This window comes from Oscarella lobularis, chromosome 9, assembly GCF_947507565.1.
Source record: "Oscarella lobularis chromosome 9, ooOscLobu1.1, whole genome shotgun sequence".
Taxonomy (NCBI): Eukaryota; Metazoa; Porifera; class Homoscleromorpha; order Homosclerophorida; family Oscarellidae; genus Oscarella; species Oscarella lobularis.
In genome coordinates this window covers 1,648,686-1,663,963 of record NC_089183.1, presented here as the reverse complement: position 1 = coordinate 1,663,963, position 15,278 = coordinate 1,648,686, and the positions used below count along the sequence as shown (strand labels likewise).

The 15,278-nt window shown below is 51.8% G+C and overlaps 3 protein-coding genes across 3 annotated transcripts; all 3 read left to right on the top strand.

Moving 5' to 3' along the window:
• The first annotated feature begins 2,349 nt into the window (after positions 1 to 2,349).
• LOC136191388 (uncharacterized) lies at positions 2,350 to 6,435 on the top strand. The gene has a single exon (XM_065979715.1). It carries the CDS (start codon positions 2,350 to 2,352, stop codon positions 6,433 to 6,435), a length of 4,086 nt encoding a protein of 1,361 aa, XP_065835787.1.
• Positions 6,436 to 6,847: 412 nt separating this feature from the next.
• LOC136191087 (uncharacterized) lies at positions 6,848 to 8,682 on the top strand. Its single transcript, XM_065979385.1, has 3 exons — positions 6,848 to 6,977; positions 7,140 to 7,242; positions 7,294 to 8,682. The coding sequence occupies exons 2-3, from the start codon at positions 7,140 to 7,142 to the stop codon at positions 8,520 to 8,522; spliced, it is 1,332 nt and encodes a 443-aa protein (XP_065835457.1). The 5' UTR covers positions 6,848 to 6,977; the 3' UTR covers positions 8,523 to 8,682.
• Positions 8,683 to 12,005: 3,323 nt separating this feature from the next.
• LOC136191581 (uncharacterized) lies at positions 12,006 to 14,812 on the top strand. Its single transcript, XM_065979946.1, has 7 exons — positions 12,006 to 12,094; positions 12,146 to 12,238; positions 12,291 to 12,383; positions 12,457 to 12,543; positions 12,609 to 12,686; positions 12,749 to 12,919; positions 12,983 to 14,812. Exons 6-7 carry the CDS (start codon positions 12,838 to 12,840, stop codon positions 14,341 to 14,343), a joined length of 1,443 nt encoding a protein of 480 aa, XP_065836018.1. The 5' UTR covers positions 12,006 to 12,094; positions 12,146 to 12,238; positions 12,291 to 12,383; positions 12,457 to 12,543; positions 12,609 to 12,686; positions 12,749 to 12,837; the 3' UTR covers positions 14,344 to 14,812.
• The last annotated feature ends 466 nt before the right edge of the window (positions 14,813 to 15,278 follow it).

The window sequence follows — 15,278 nt, the reverse complement described above, 5'->3', positions numbered from 1 at the left end:
GCCATGCACATATCCAGAAAATTGACTTGCACGGATTTGTCAAAAATGCGGACAGTGATGGGATTCATCTTCTCAATGCCCGTGTCTGACGATCCATCAATGAGTATAGAAAATGGATTACTATGCATCAGTTGAATCACATGTTGGTGATGAAAGGGAGCGACTGCTTCGTTGATTATGCAAGCGGTTTTTGTACGTCTGGAGGAGAATTTCTTGGCTATATCACTGTCAGGGAAAATACTTCGGAATAGAGGAGTCAGCTCGTCAGCAAGGGCTAGAAGTACATCTACACCACTAAAAGCGAGTGCGCCATCTTGGCCAAGATGGCCGCGCCCGTCGAAATCCCCGATATCTCCGGAGCCGAGCGGCGGACGACGCTCTTCGCTCGCTCGGCGCGCTCTTCGGAAGAATGTAGATAACCTGGCGCGCTCATTTCGCGTCGGGGCCCCTTTCGGAAGAGGTCGAATGACGCCCGTTTCTCGCGAACCGCGCGTCGTCCGGCTCCGTTCGAACGCCTCGCGACGATCTTTCGTCGCCGCGAAGCCGTTCGACCGTTTGCTTTCGCCCGAAACGGCTCGGAAGGCGGCGTTTTCGAGCCGTCTCGATTATCGATCGATTTCGAAAGGCCTTTTTCCGGCTTTCTCGACGACTCGGTCGCTTTTTTACGTCTTCCCGAACACCCTTCCGCTTTCGACCGGCGTCGAGGCCCCTTTCGGGGCACCTCGTTCAGACGTCATCGGTGACGTACGCCGCGTCACCTGACAAGCGACCTCCTCCTCCGCGATCTCGCTTGCTGCTCGGCTGGATCTCGCGGCTTTTTCGCCTCTTTCGTCGCCGTCGCTTTCTCGCGCTTCGTTTCTAGCGCCGATCGTGAGTTTTTCGTTCCGTTCTTCGCCATTCTCATTTCCTTTGTCTCTCAGATCGCGATTACTTGCGTGCCGCGGTGCCATTTTCCGTTATCTGTGCCTCTTTGGCGAATTCGCGCCTCACCCTTGACGTCTTTTCGGTCGATTCGTCGTCGCTTTCGTCGAATTGCCCTCCTCGCCGTTCCCGAACGAAGTCACGCGCACGTAATTCGATCTCTCGGCGTCGCTTCTCTGCTTGATTTCGTTGCTCAATTCGTCGCCGCTTTTTTCACGTTCGCGCTCTTTTGAAAATCGGAGCGTTCTAATGTCGTTTCGTTTTCTTTTCAGAATGCCCAGAAAGGAAAAACGCAGTCGCAGTGAAAGCGGCGCACCTGCGTCGCCCAAAAGAACGCGGATGGAGACGTCGGACGAAGACGCCGATTCCGACGTCGCGCCTCACGAAGAATCCATTTCTTTGGAGCATTCCTATTCTTCCCACCCCGCCCCTTCGTCCAATTTAGAGCCTCGCGAAGAAGCCGTTTCTTTCGAGCATTCCTATTCTTCCCACTTACCCTCCTCCTCTTCAACCACTTCAGAAATTCTCCCCTTCGTTTTTCCCGACCACTCTTATCATTTTTCTTCTTCGCGGTTGCGCAGAAACCGTTTGTTACCGATCATCGCCAATCCTTCGCACTCACAACGTTCCCGCCGTTCAACCCAGCGAAGTTCCGAAAATCGAGAATCGTCCGTCCTTACGAACGCCGCATCCCGTAGTTTCCCTTTTCCTTCTCCTTCCGTAACACTTCGCAGTTTGGCGTCCAGCACCACTGTTTCTGTCCGTCCTCACGTTACGTCCTCTTCTGCGTCCTCGACCATTTCTTTTGCAACAAGATCTGTCGCGACTTCCGTGCGGCCGCCTTCTGTAGACATATCGCAGAGTAATAATGCGAGCGCGCCCATACTTTCCCACGCCAGTAGCGAAGCTCTAACAAACGCCACAGCCCATACTTTGCCTTTTCCTTCCTTTTCCGTATTAGTTCGTAGTTTCGCGTCCAGCACCACTGTTTCTGTCCGTCCTCAAGTTACGTCCTCTTCTGCGTCCTCGACCGTTTCTTTTCCAAGATCTGTCGCGACTTCCACACAGGCGCTTCCTGAAGACATATCGCAGAGTAATAATACGAGAACGCCCATACCTTCCCACGCCAATAGCGAAGCTCCTCGTTTGCACACCCAAGCCCACAGTGTACCTGCACCTGCTCAGGCGACCAATACAGACATCTCAGCAACCCTTTTCGCTGGTACATCTGACACCGCAAATCGCGTTTCCGAGGACTCGCCTAATACCTTGGACATCGATCGGGACGGCCCGCGAGCCCATGAGCCTCCTCCAACGATCGAGGAAAACCAGCCCGAAGAAATTCACGAAGTACCGCTCCCGCTTCCAAATTACCCCGCATTTCGTTACAACCCGCATGATTTGTACGACGGCGGACGAATAGGTTCAATGTCCGCTAAGTGCCGGCACTGCAACGCTAAGAAATGGCCAACCGAACCTCCGGGAATGTGTTGCGCCAAAGGCAAAGTCGACGTTCCGTTGCTCGGCAATCCTCCCGAACCGCTACGCGCTCTTCTAACGGAGAACACGTCGCTCGCCAAAGAATTCCGAGAAAACATTCGCAAATACAATTCGTGCTTCGTAATGACATCATTTCAAGCGCACACCCTCGTCGAACCTGGATTCATGCCGACCTTCAAAGTCCAAGGACAAATTTATCACAACATCGGACCCCTCACACCGGCGGCCGAGCAGCAACCCCAGTTTGTTCAGATTTACTTCATAGACGATCGCGGACAACAAGCCGACGCCAGACTTTCGTGGCAAATCGACCGCGAATCGCAGTTAAATAGGGAGACAATCCTTCGTCTTCAAGACATGCTTCAGGAAAACAACGAGCACGTGCGTGTTTTTAAAACTGCACTCGAGCAACGAACGCCAACGATGCCCGAATACCGCGTCGTCTTACGTGAAGACAGAGTTCCCCGAGGCGAACACGAACGGACGTTCAATGCGCCATCCGGCCACGACGTCGCCGCTCTCGTGCCCGAGGGACAAGAAGGATACCGCGACATCGTTCTTTCTGACAAAGATGACAGAATTATGCGTATTCACGAAGTTCACAGATCCTACGATTCTCTGCAATATCCGCTTCTTTTTCCATTGGGCGAAGACGGCTATCACTTATCTCGCCGTCAAAAAAATCCGCAAACAAACGTAATAACCACAAAAAAGATGACTATGCTGCAATTTTACGCATTTCGGTTAATGCAGCGAGACGGCGACTTTAACACTCTACTTCGCGCCGGCAAACTGTCTCATCAGTTCATTGTCGACGTGTTTGCCAAAATCGAAACCGACAGACTAAACCACATGCGCCACCACCAGGATGATCTGCGCGCGGCCTCTTACACTACTTTGCGAGATGCAGTGGAAGCCGACGGCGACCCAAGCAACGTTGGTCAGTTGGTCGTTCTTCCTTCATCGTTCACGGGCGGCCCTCGATACATGCACGAAAAGTGCCAGGACGCAATGACGTACGTCAAGCACCACGGAGCGCCCGATCTCTTTATTACGATGACGTGCAATTCCAATTGGCCAGAAATTACCAACGAACTTCTGCCCGGACAGACGCCCATAGATAGACACGATCTCGTAGCCCGAGTTTTCAGGCTCAAAGTCCAAAGGTTCATGTATCTCGTCGATACGCAGAACATATACGGTATTAAACGCTGTCACGTTTACACGATCGAGTGGCAGAAACGTGGCCTACCCCACGTTCACTTTCTCTCGTGGATGGTAGAGAAAATTCGACCCGAACAGATAGACAGCATTATAAGCGCCGAACTCCCCGACCCGAACGAAGACCCGACACTTTTTGCCACGATAACGAAACACATGATTCACGGACCGTGCGGCCAACTAAATCGCAGATCTCCTTGCATGAAGGACGGGCAGTGCACGAAGCATTACCCCAGGCAATTCCTGCGCGAGACAGTGACTTCTCTCAACGGTTACCCCTTATACAGGCGTCGTTCTCCGGAAGACGGCGGCATAGAAACGACCTTAGGCAGATTCCACATCGACAACCGGTGGGTCGTTCCGTACAGTCCATTTCTATCTCGCACATTCGACGCTCACGTTAACGTCGAATACTGTCGGTCCATTTGCGCACTGAAATATCTCATGGCCTACCTAAACAAAGGAAAGGACAGGGCCGTCGTCGGCTTGGCGAATCGGCACCGAAACGACGAAATCACACGATACCAAATAGCGAGATATCTTAGCACGAACGAAGGCGTATGGCGCATCTTGAAATTTCCCATTCACGATCACTTCCCGGCCGCCGAACAACTCCAAGTGCACTTGGAAAACGGTCAACGAACGTTGTTCAACGTTCGAAATGCCGAAAACCTCGCACAACAACCTCCTGCCACGACACTTACCGGCTTCTTCGAGCTCTGCGCCGCGGACAATTTTGCTAAGACCCTTCTCTACGTCGACGTTCCGCGATACTTTAGGTGGGAGAACAAAAAGTGGATGAGGAGAAAGCAGGGTCAATCTCTGCCGCATACTCCAGGCATCAAGAAGTCGACAACTCTAGGACGCATTTACACCGTACATCCTCGGGACACGGAATGCTATCTCCTACGACTTCTATTGTTGCACGTTCGAGGGCCTACCTGTTTCGCCGACTTACGAACAGTAGACGGTGCCGTTTTTGACACGTATGCCGAAGCTTGCAGAGAACGCGGCCTCTTGACCGACGATCGCCACTGGCACCTCGCACTCACGGAGGCAACGGTTACCGATCGCCCGCACAAAATTCGCGACATGTTCGCCATAATGCTGCACATGTGCGAAATTTCCGATCCTCCGGATCTTTGGGAACGGCACAAAGAAGCGATGGCGCAAGATTACCTTCGCACACTTCGCCGACGCGCAAACGACGAAACGTTGTCCTATACAGACGCAATTTTCAATCGAGCTTTGACGTACATCGAAAACAAATTACTCTCTTTTCCTGGCGGAAAGCCGCTTAGCGAGTATGGTTTAGCCACCCCCGACCGCTCGGAAGAGCAAAGCGACGACTTTCCTCGAGATATTGCCGCTGAATATTCGTATAACACGCCGGAGATGCACGAACGACTCGCAACAAACGAACGGTCTCTTACGCCAGAGCAAACACGCGTTTACGGAGAATTGCTGGACTACGTCGCCCGAGGTGCGAGCAACGCCATCATTTTTCTCGACGCTCCTGGAGGAACGGGAAAGACCTTTCTTCTCAACGTTTTTATCGATAAAATTCGATCGCAAGGCGAAATAGGTCTCGCAGTCGCTTCCTCCGGCATCGCCGCGACACTTTTAACTGGCGGCAAAACGGCTCATTCCGTTTTTAAGCTACCGCTCAACATCTGTCGTTACGACCGTCCGACCCTCAGCATTCAAAAGAACACCGCACGATCGAGGCTTCTCCGCTTGGCCAAAGTAATCATTTGGGACGAGTGCACTATGGCAAACAAGAAGGCTCTCGAAGCACTGGACCGAAGTCTACGCGATATTCGCGAAAACGACGCCCTCATGGGAGGCTTGCCACTCATACTCGCAGGAGATTTTAGGCAAACTTTGCCAATCATACCAAAAGGCACGAAAGCCGACGAGATTGCAGCCTGCCTCAAATATTCCCGTTCTCTTTGGCCCAAAGTGCAGACGCTCCGTTTGACAACGAACATGAGAGCCCACCTATTCGGCGACGCTCAATCCGGCGCGTACGCAGACCTCCTCATGCAAATCGGTAACGGCGAAATCGCTCCCGATCCACAAGACGGGCTCATCGCCGTTCCGTGTGGAACCGTTGTCCAATCCACCGATGAACTCTTGGAATCCGTTTTTCCCCAACTCGCCGAAAGATACAAAGATATTGCTTGGCTTGGCGAAAGAGCTATACTAGCCCCGAAAAACGACAAGGTAACAGAACTTAACGAGGCAATGCTCCAACTCATACCGGAAGACGAAAAAATCTATCTAGCCGTTGACACGACGTTAGAGCCGGACGACGCTGTCAACTATCCCACGGAGGTTCTCAATTCGCTCAATCCCCCAGGTCTACCGTCGCACACGTTACGACTCAAAGTCGGCGCGCCCATAATGCTCCTTCGCAACATCGACGCCCCTAGACTCTGTAACGGTACAAAATTGACCGTCACTCGACTGTGCCCCAACGTAATAGAGGCCACCTTGTGCACTGGACGATACGCGGGAGAGAGCGTCTTCGTGCCTCGCATTCCGCTCATTCCCTCCGATTCCACTGTTTCTTTTAAGCGTCTGCAGTTCCCGGTTAGACTCTCCTTCGCCATGACCATTAACAAGTCGCAAGGACAAACACTGAAAACGGTAGGCCTATGTCTCTCTACGAAATGCTTCGCCCACGGTCAATTTTACGTCGCCTGTTCGCGAGTCAGCTCTCCAAACAATCTTTACGTTTTTTCCGAATCTCCCAAAACGGCGAACGTGGTGTACCGTGAGGTACTATAAATACCTCCCTACTTCGACGTGCAGCGCATTTCCTTCCCGAATTTGACCTAATTCACATTGGTATGTTTATCACGCCAATATATATACCTATAGTAGCTACTTCAAGATTTCCGATCTAACCTCGATAAACCGCGTCAAACCTCGCTAAACCGATTTAACAGATTTTCAGACCGAACACTTCTTTCGCTTCTGCGGAGAAAAAGACGCGCTGCCGACATTTTCAATCCTCCCCTTGCCAGTATTGGTAATGCCAACACGTGACGCGCAAGCATAATTCAATTACCGCTCATGAATGACGTAATGTTCACTCCAGCTCTCGCAATCGCTTGAAAACCACCCTCTACGACTCCGTTCTCTCAACCGAAACGTGTTTCGATCGTTCTTCACTCAAACAAACCCATATGCGCACGTATACCGCGCCGTTTTACACCTTTTATGATACCAACTAGCTTCCGCGCACCAGCGCATTCCATTGTTCCTTTGTTTACCATTCTCGAACGACATCTCTACGACTTCTCTCTCCTGTGTTTTTCCGCTTTACGGTAATTATTACTCGCTCTCCGATCACCACGTCTCTACGTAAACGCGTACTCATCGAGCCAAGACCGAATCCTACGCTTCCACGAAATCCTTTGTTTATCCTCGATCTTCTATCGCTCTCTTTACCTCTTTCGCTCTAATGCCAATCGATTCTTTCTCTGAAGATGAGCCAATTTTCAGCGACGCGCAATTCACCGAACGTCGCACTTCAAGAGAAGGAGTCGGTCACCTTCGACCGCATTGCCGACGTCTATTACTCTATCATCAGTACGCGGACTCGATCGCACCTTAATTTCATAGGCCAGTAACTTTTTCTAGAGTACCGCGCCAACTTCCACGCGAAGATCGACATTCTTTCGGACATCAAGCACAAAGCGCACTTGCGCTGGTTCGACGGATGGTTCGCGGACGAATCTGGGCGTATCAGATTTGTCTGCTTTTCGGCGAACAAGCACGCCCTTTTCCAGAATTACGCGCGCGCCGATGCCCCTCTTTTCTTTCGCAACATCCTGATTCAAAGACGTCAAAATGGCAGTTCTATGGAAGTCGTCGTTAGCAACGAAAATACCTCGATGAAGTCCCCGAAAAAAATTCGCGTCTCCAGTCATCTCGAAGCCAATCCAGACGAACCGCGACGCATTAAACTCCACGAAGTTCCAGATCAGATTCCAGGCCAAATGGTTGACATCTACGCCAAAGTCGTCGATCTCGCTCCACTTCAGGTTTCCTTCGGCCGCACCTCTTCTCACGTTCGCAGTGCCGGCGTCAGCGACCGAACCGAAGCAACTGTCGTTAAACTCTGGGGAAGCGACGCCGAGAATGTCGTCATCGGCACCTCCTACGACTTCCGCTTCTCCGTTAAATACGAATCCGGAGAATACTCCCTCTTCACCCCATTGAACGGAAGGCCAATCATCCCCATCGACGACCTTGAAGACGTCGCCGTTCTGGACGTGGTCCTGTCCCCACAGCCCACCTTTCTCAGAAATGTCTCCGTTCTCGGAATCGCAGAATTTGAATCGTATCACGCCTGTTGCCGCTGCACCCGAGGCAAAGCGACTCCCGTCGAACCTCCTCGCCCCTACGCTCGCTGCGCCAATTGCGGCACCATAGCGCGCATTGCAGATTGCCCTCGTGAGGCAACGGCGCTACTCATTCTCCAAAACGACACCCATCCGCGCGTCGAACTTCGCGCCAATTCTGCCGCACTTGAAATCATCGCCAACTCTCCCGTCCGCTCGATCGAAGAGGAAGACATCTTCAACGCTGGGAAATTTGATGTTTCCTACAGCAATAACAAGATCATCATAGACGTCTTTCGACCATCAGACGTCGCCAGCGCCGCAACCCAAGGACTTTCACAGCCGCCGCCGCCGCCGCCGCCGCCGCCTCCGCCGCGTCCTCAGCAACAGCCGACTACTATCAGACCGCCGGCCCGTCGCGCTCTCGACTTCTCGGAGAAGGAGAAGGAAAAAGAAACGGTCACTTCAGCGGCTCCGAAGAGCAAGCGTTCGAAGACGCAGGCGGCTTCGGCCAAACAGGCTTGACTCTGCAGTTTCCGTTCTTCGCTATTGTTTTGAGTTCTTCTTTGCGTTCTACTTGCTGCAAGCGTTTTCGTCCGTCGTTAAAAGGACGACCAATTTTTTTCTTCCATTTTTTCGACATTATGTTTGAAAATGTCGTTACTCATTAAGGAACGTTTATTAATTAGTAAAAGTATCGTGCATCCCTTCCCCTCTCCTCGAATCAAAAACAAACCACCCGGGCGAAGCCGGGTAATTAGCTAGTCTACACCACTAAAACCGAGTGCGCCATCTTGGCCAAGATGGCCGCGCCCGTCGAAATCCCCGATATCTCCGGAGCCGAGCGGCGGACGACGCTCTTCGCTCGCTCGGCGCGCTCTTCGGAAGAATGTAGATAACCTGGCGCGCTCATTTCGCGTCGGGGCCCCTTTCGGAAGAGGTCGAAAAACGCCCGTTTCTCGCGAACCGCGCGTCGTTCGGCTCCGTTCGAACGCCTGGCGACGATCTTTCGTCGCCGCGAAGCCGCTCGACCGTTCGCTTTCGCCCGAAACAGCTCGGAAGGCGGCGTTTTCGAGCGGTCTCGATTATCGATCGATTTCGAAAGGCGTTTTCGCGGCCTTTTCGACGACGCGGTCGCTCTTTTACGTCCTTCTCGCTCTCCTTCCACTTTCGACCGGCGTCGAGGCCCCTTTTGGGAATCCGACGTTTTTCTCCCTATTTCGCTCGCTTCGACGCTTCGTTCGAAATCCCGGCGCCGTTTTTTACGCTCTTCGAAGCCTTTTCGCTCGCCCATTCGCGCCGAAACCGCTCTCGAAGCCGTGTTTTCGTGCCTGACGTCATCTCGGGCTGCCCGCGCCATCTTGGAATTGGCGGGTCACGTGATGCATCCATTTCTTCTCCTTTGCTTGCGTTTCGGTCTATTTTTCCACTTCGAAACCGTTCTCTCGCTCCATCGGAGGCGTTATTTCCAAAATCGACTCCTTCCCAATGCAGTTTGACTTCGTTTTCGTCGTACTCTGTAAAGTCTCTGTTCCCTCGAACGATCGCCGCTCTCTTCCTCCAAATTGCATTTTAGGCAGTGCGCTTGCACCGGAATCGCCGTCGTTTTTCCTTCTGATCATATTCCCGAAATCGAATCCTGTCCATTTGCGATTTCTTTTTGGCATTTCCAGCCACAGAAAATTTACGCAACCGGTAAATACCGGTCAGCCATTGTTTCTACGGCCAAAACTGGTACGCTCACCGCAAATGCAGCGTACGTACTTTTGCGGTTTCCACCGTACTTAGGCAGAAGCGGAGTTTGCTTCGGTAAGATTGCTCCAACGTGAGTCTGCATTTCTATGCGATCAGCGTCGCCCGTTTACTCATATTGATAATTAAACGTCAATTGAACAATACGTCTGGGCGGCAATAGACTACACAAGCTGTTTAATTAATACCTGGGTACCCGGCAGCCGGGTACCAGTAGTGGTAATTGGTACAAAACTTTGAGTTAAAACTTCTGAAGACAAAGAGATCTCTGGTACACTTCTGGCCACAGTGATCAGGGGGGTACAACTGTGGCCACAGTGATCCTGTGTACACCTGTGGCAAGTACACCTGTGGCCAGAGTGATCACGGGTACGACTGTGGCAACAGTGATCACAGGTACACCTGTGACCACAGTGAGCACAGGTACATCTGTGGTCCCACTGATCTCTGGCACATCTGTAGTCACAGCGATCACAGGACAGTGGGGTACATCTGTGTCCACAGAGATTTCTGGTGCACCCGTGACCACAGAGATTTCTGGTACACTTGAGGCAGTGATCACGGGTACAACTGTTGCCACCGTGATCATAGGTACACCTGTGACCACCACAGTCATCAGAGGTACACCCGTAACAACAGAGATCTCTGGCACAACTGCTGCCACAGTGATCACAGGTATACCTGTGGCCACAGTGAGCATAGGCACAGTGTTCGTAGGTATACCTGTAGCAACCGAGATCTCTGGTAGAACTGTGGCCACAGTGATGACGGGTACTGTGGCCGCAGTGATCCTGTGCACACCTGTGGCCAAAGTGAAAGTACACCTGTTGCCACAGTAATCACCGGTACAACTGTGGCAACAGTGATCACGAGTGCACCTGTGACCACAGCACAGGTGCATTTGTGGCTCCACTGATCTCTGATACAACTGTAGTCACAGCGATCACAGGTACATCTGTGTCCACAGAGATCTCTGGTGCACCTGTAACCACAGAGATTTCTGGTACACCTGTGATAACGGGTACAACTGTCGCCACAGTGATCACAGGTACACCTTTGGCCACAGTGATAACAAATACACCTGTGGCCACAGTGATTACAGGTTCAACTGTGACCGCAGAGATCTTTTATACATCTGTGACCAAAATGATCATAGGTACAGATTTGGTCACGGCAATCACAGGTACACTTGTGGCCACAGTGATCACAGGAACAGCTGTGGCCACAGAGATCTCTCGTACACCTGTGACCACAGAGGTCTCTGGTACACCTGCGGCCACAGCGAGCACAGGTACAACTGTTGCCACTGTCATCACAGGTACACCTGAGGTCAAAGTGATCAAAGGTACACATTCGGTCACCACGGTCACAGATACGCCTGTGGCCACAGAAATCTCTGGTAGACCTGTGACCACAGTGATCACAGGTACGCCTGTGGCCACCACGGTGAGCATAGCTACCCCTGTGACTACGGTGATCAGAGGTACACCTGTAGCAACAGAGATCTCTGGTACACCTGTGGCCATAGTGATCACGGATACAACTGTGGCAACAGTGATCACAGGTACACCTGCGACCACAGTGAGCACCGGTACAACTGTGGCCCCAATCAACTCTGGCACACAGTGATCACAAGCAAACCGGTGACCACAGTGATCGAAGGTACACCTGTCGCCTCTAAGGTCTGACTCTTTTCCTTCTCTGAAACAGAAATGAACCACCCGGGCGAAGCCGGGTAATCAGCTGAAAAACGTGCCCGGTAACTTCGAACGCTCTTACTCATGGCGTCGCTTGGAACACCAAAATGGGTGCCTCAATTAAAGGGCGGTGCGCATTAACGGACCGGAAGTCGTACCGGCCATCAGGAAACCTCTGACTCTTTCCCTTCTCCGAAACAGAAATGATCCAACCGGGCGAAGCCGGGTAATTAGCTAGTCTATACTACTAAGAGAGAGTTGTCGTCACGCTACCTACGTAGCGGTCACGCGGTCGTCCGGGACGCGCGAACGCTTCGCTTCAAATTTCTCCGCGAGCGAGGCGAGCCGGCGTGCGCGTTTCGCTTCGACGCGCCCGTCGCCGAAATCGTGACATTTATTTTCGATCGCCGTCGACCGGGGGCCCCGGGTCCCGCGCAAGACGTCACTAAGCTTCCGGGCGCGTGACCTTCGCGTGGGTGGTTTCAGCGGACACGCCCCGCGCTCGCTCGCCGACCAATAGGGCGCCGCGCGAACGCGTTCCACGCATAGCTTCGCCTATGGTTCTCTCGATCGCTTCTCGCCGCTTTCTTTTCGTCTTTGTTTTCGCTCTCTTTTCGTCTTTTCGCTTCTCGGCCGTTCGCGCGAGCGGTAGTCGACGTATCGCGCCGCGCCGCGCCGATTCGAACGAATTTTTCCTAGGGGCGTCGCCTTCCGTGTGTGCCCGCTCCTTCGTCGAGCTTTGTTCCGCTTCCCCTTCGAGTTCCGTCGCTCGCATTTGTTCGCGAAACTTCGGTAAGTCGGATCGACTCGGCCAGTTTGGTCGCTTCGAACGAATTTTTTCTAGGGGCGTCTCCTTCCGTGTGTGCCCGCTCCTTCGTCGCGCTTTGTTTGGCTTCTCCTTCGAGTTCCGTCGCTCGCATTTGTTCGCGAAGCCTCGGTAAGTCGGATCGATTTTGGCCAGTTTGTTCTGGCAACGTTTTCGCGAACTTCGCTTCGAGCGACTTTTTTAGGGGCGTATCCTTTTTCTTTTGCTTCGATCGAACGTCTTTCGGCTTTTTTCTCGAGTGCTGTCGCTCTTCTTCGCTCGCGAAAATCCGGTAGGTCGGCAATTTTCGTCCAGCTGCTTCGAACGACGTGTTTCTAGAAGCGTCTTTTCTCGCAGTCGTTCGCTCCGCAGTCGCGCGTTCTCCGGCTTCTTCTTGCGTCGCTTCGAACTCTTTTCGTCGTCCGCGAAATCTCGGTGCGTCCTTCAACTTCGACAGACTGACGTAAATCCATGTCACGATTTTTTTCCGTATATAGGAGCGCGTCTTTTCGTTTTCTTTCCATTCTACGGCAATCATCGTCCGACCTCCGTCTCGCCTTTCTATCCAATTTTTTGTCCTTCCGCAATGGCTGTTGTGCGCTCCAGTTTCGGAGGCGCTGCGTCCAAAGCGTTTCAGAGAATTGCCGACATCCACGATTCGCCTACGCGTAAGTTTGCTCTTTTTTCGCAAATCGCTTTGATGGTAAATTTCTACTATTGTCGTTCTGCAGCGTATCGAGCAGAATTCCACGCAAAAATCGACCTCTTGTCGGAGTTAAAAGCGAAGGGTTTGACGAAATACTTCCACGGTTTTTTGGCAGACGAAACGGGGCGAATCCGTTTTGTGTCGTTTTATCCCGCGAAACGCGAGAGGTTTGTTGAATACACAAAAACCGGAGAAGCTGTCTGCTTTCGAAACGTTCTCATCAAGCGAAACAAATTTGGCAACGAAATGGAGGCGGAAATTCAGGAAAGCTCGGGACTTGCCAAGTCGCCGCAAAAAATTTCGGTTTCAACGCATTTGGGACAAGTTCCTGAAACTCCAGTGCCGGCCACACTGGACGAAGTCGGCCGCTTTCTTCCCGGCCAAATTCTCGATGTCAAAGCCAAAGTTATGGAATTGACCGACGTCAACATCACTCGGACGCAAATGGAAGTGGTGAAAGCAGCCATTGCGGACGCCACAGGGTTCGCCACTTTGACGATTTGGGGCGCCGATCTCGTGGAGAAAGTGGAACTTTTCAAATGTTATCAATTCCGAGTCGGCCTCAAAACCACTTCTGCCTCCGAAGGTCACCAGCTCTTCACTCCGCGCGTTGGCTCTGTCATTTCACCAACCGATGATTTGCTGTCGGTCAAAACGGTGCCATTTTCTCTTGGCGAAAAGCCTTTGACTTTGAAAAAGGCTAAGATCGTCTCCGTTGGAAACTTTATTACCGTGAATAAATGCCCCTCCTGCAACAAAGGAGATGCTTCTTCTTTCAAGCCTCTTTCTGAATTTTGTCGCTGTTCGTCGTGCGGTAACTTATCTCTTCGCGAATCGTGCGAGGAACAGACGAAAGCCGTGTTGACTATCAAAAGCCAAAATATCAAGCTTCATCTTACAGCCGATTCGAAGCAAATGGAGGTCATTTGCAATCGGCCGTTCGATACAATCGATAAAATTCTCCTTCTTCGCGCTCCTGAATTTACAATTAAGTACACGGCAGATCGGCGCATTACCGCCGTTCTTCGTCCAGAGCAAGAAACTGCTTTTACTGCCGCTACTACCGAAAATTCTTCTTCCGCCAATGCTACAATTACTACTACTACAGCTGCTGCTGTCGCTGCTGCTTCGGCTACTACTACCGCTACTACCGCTACAGCCACTGCCACAGCTACGGCGAGTGCCCGCCGAAGTCTAAGCAAAAGCTTTTCCGATTTGCAATCTCACGATCACCTTGACGATCACTCTAATGAAAGCCTTTTGAATTACCGCTCAAGCGGTACGCTCGACACCTCCGACGGTTCTGCGAAAAATCCGAAACGCCGTCTGTCCAACGAGGGCAATAATGCGATTGTCTCTGCTCTATCAAAAATCCCGCATACGTAATCGGGCGCGACGCCTGCGTTTTCCAGTCCGAATTCATTGTTTCGTGGAAGCCGCGATGAAAATTTTGACGAGTTTCTATTGGAACCGCTGGATAACGAAGCGGAACAATATTCCGACACTCAATCCGACGTTCCAGAAACCCCTACTGATCCGAAAGACGAAGCGAAATTAGATGAAGACGTCCTTCGCCATGCCCGCACCGACTGCGACGACAGCGGCGCTGAAGAGCAATCGCAGAATCGAGGTCAATCGCCTCCTCATGCAAAGCGCGTTCGTAAATACGCAAAGCGCTCGCGCAAAAAATAATTCGTCTCACTCTCCTCTAAGCTACCTGACCCGTTGGTCAAACATTTTTTCCTCAGTAGACCCGTTGGTCGACATTCTTTCTTTCAGCATCTGACCCGTTGGTCAAAATTATCCGATTTGGTTAGTAGACCCTTTGGTCTCAAATAAACCATCCAGCATTACATCGTTTCCGCACATTTATCATTTTTTACATTATTTGCTTCTGCGTACAGTAGATCTTCACCTCATTCGGGCTACATGACCTGTGACTCAAGCGTGCGCTAACAGTTCGCATTCCATGCGCGTTTTTGCCCTTTTCTCATCACGATCTACTCTATTCGTCGTCTTTTCGACAACGTACCGTTCTATTTTCCATTTCACATCGACAAATCGCTCTTTTGTCGAGTCCTCTCGAGTGCCGAAGCAGAACTCACTGCTGAATCTCTTTTCGCGACCTCTCCGTCGTTCTCGAGAAGCGATTGCCTACGTTTTCCTGTTCCTGGACTGCAATCACCGTCGTTGACCGGCGATTTCGTAATAAGAAATCCACCGGTTCTCCCAAATAAGGCCCCGCCTCCCTGGGACGTTCCTTCACTCTCAGTATTGTCCAACGAACCCAGTTTTCGCTGAACGACGCTCACTCTAACTCG

Excerpts from the sequence above, each read along its gene's own strand:
- LOC136191388 (XM_065979715.1), top strand. The coding sequence starts at position 2,350 with ATGTCCGCTAAGTGCCGGCACTGCAACGCTAAGAAATGGCCAACCGAA.
- LOC136191087 (XM_065979385.1), top strand. The coding sequence starts at position 7,140 with ATGAGCCAATTTTCAGCGACGCGCAATTCACCGAACGTCGCACTTCAA. Across the intron at positions 7,243-7,293 it reads CGTCTATTACTCTATCATCA|AGTACCGCGCCAACTTCCAC; the intron begins GTACGCGGACTC and ends AACTTTTTCTAG.
- LOC136191581 (XM_065979946.1), top strand. The coding sequence starts at position 12,838 with ATGGCTGTTGTGCGCTCCAGTTTCGGAGGCGCTGCGTCCAAAGCGTTT. Across the intron at positions 12,920-12,982 it reads CATCCACGATTCGCCTACGC|CGTATCGAGCAGAATTCCAC; the intron begins GTAAGTTTGCTC and ends GTCGTTCTGCAG.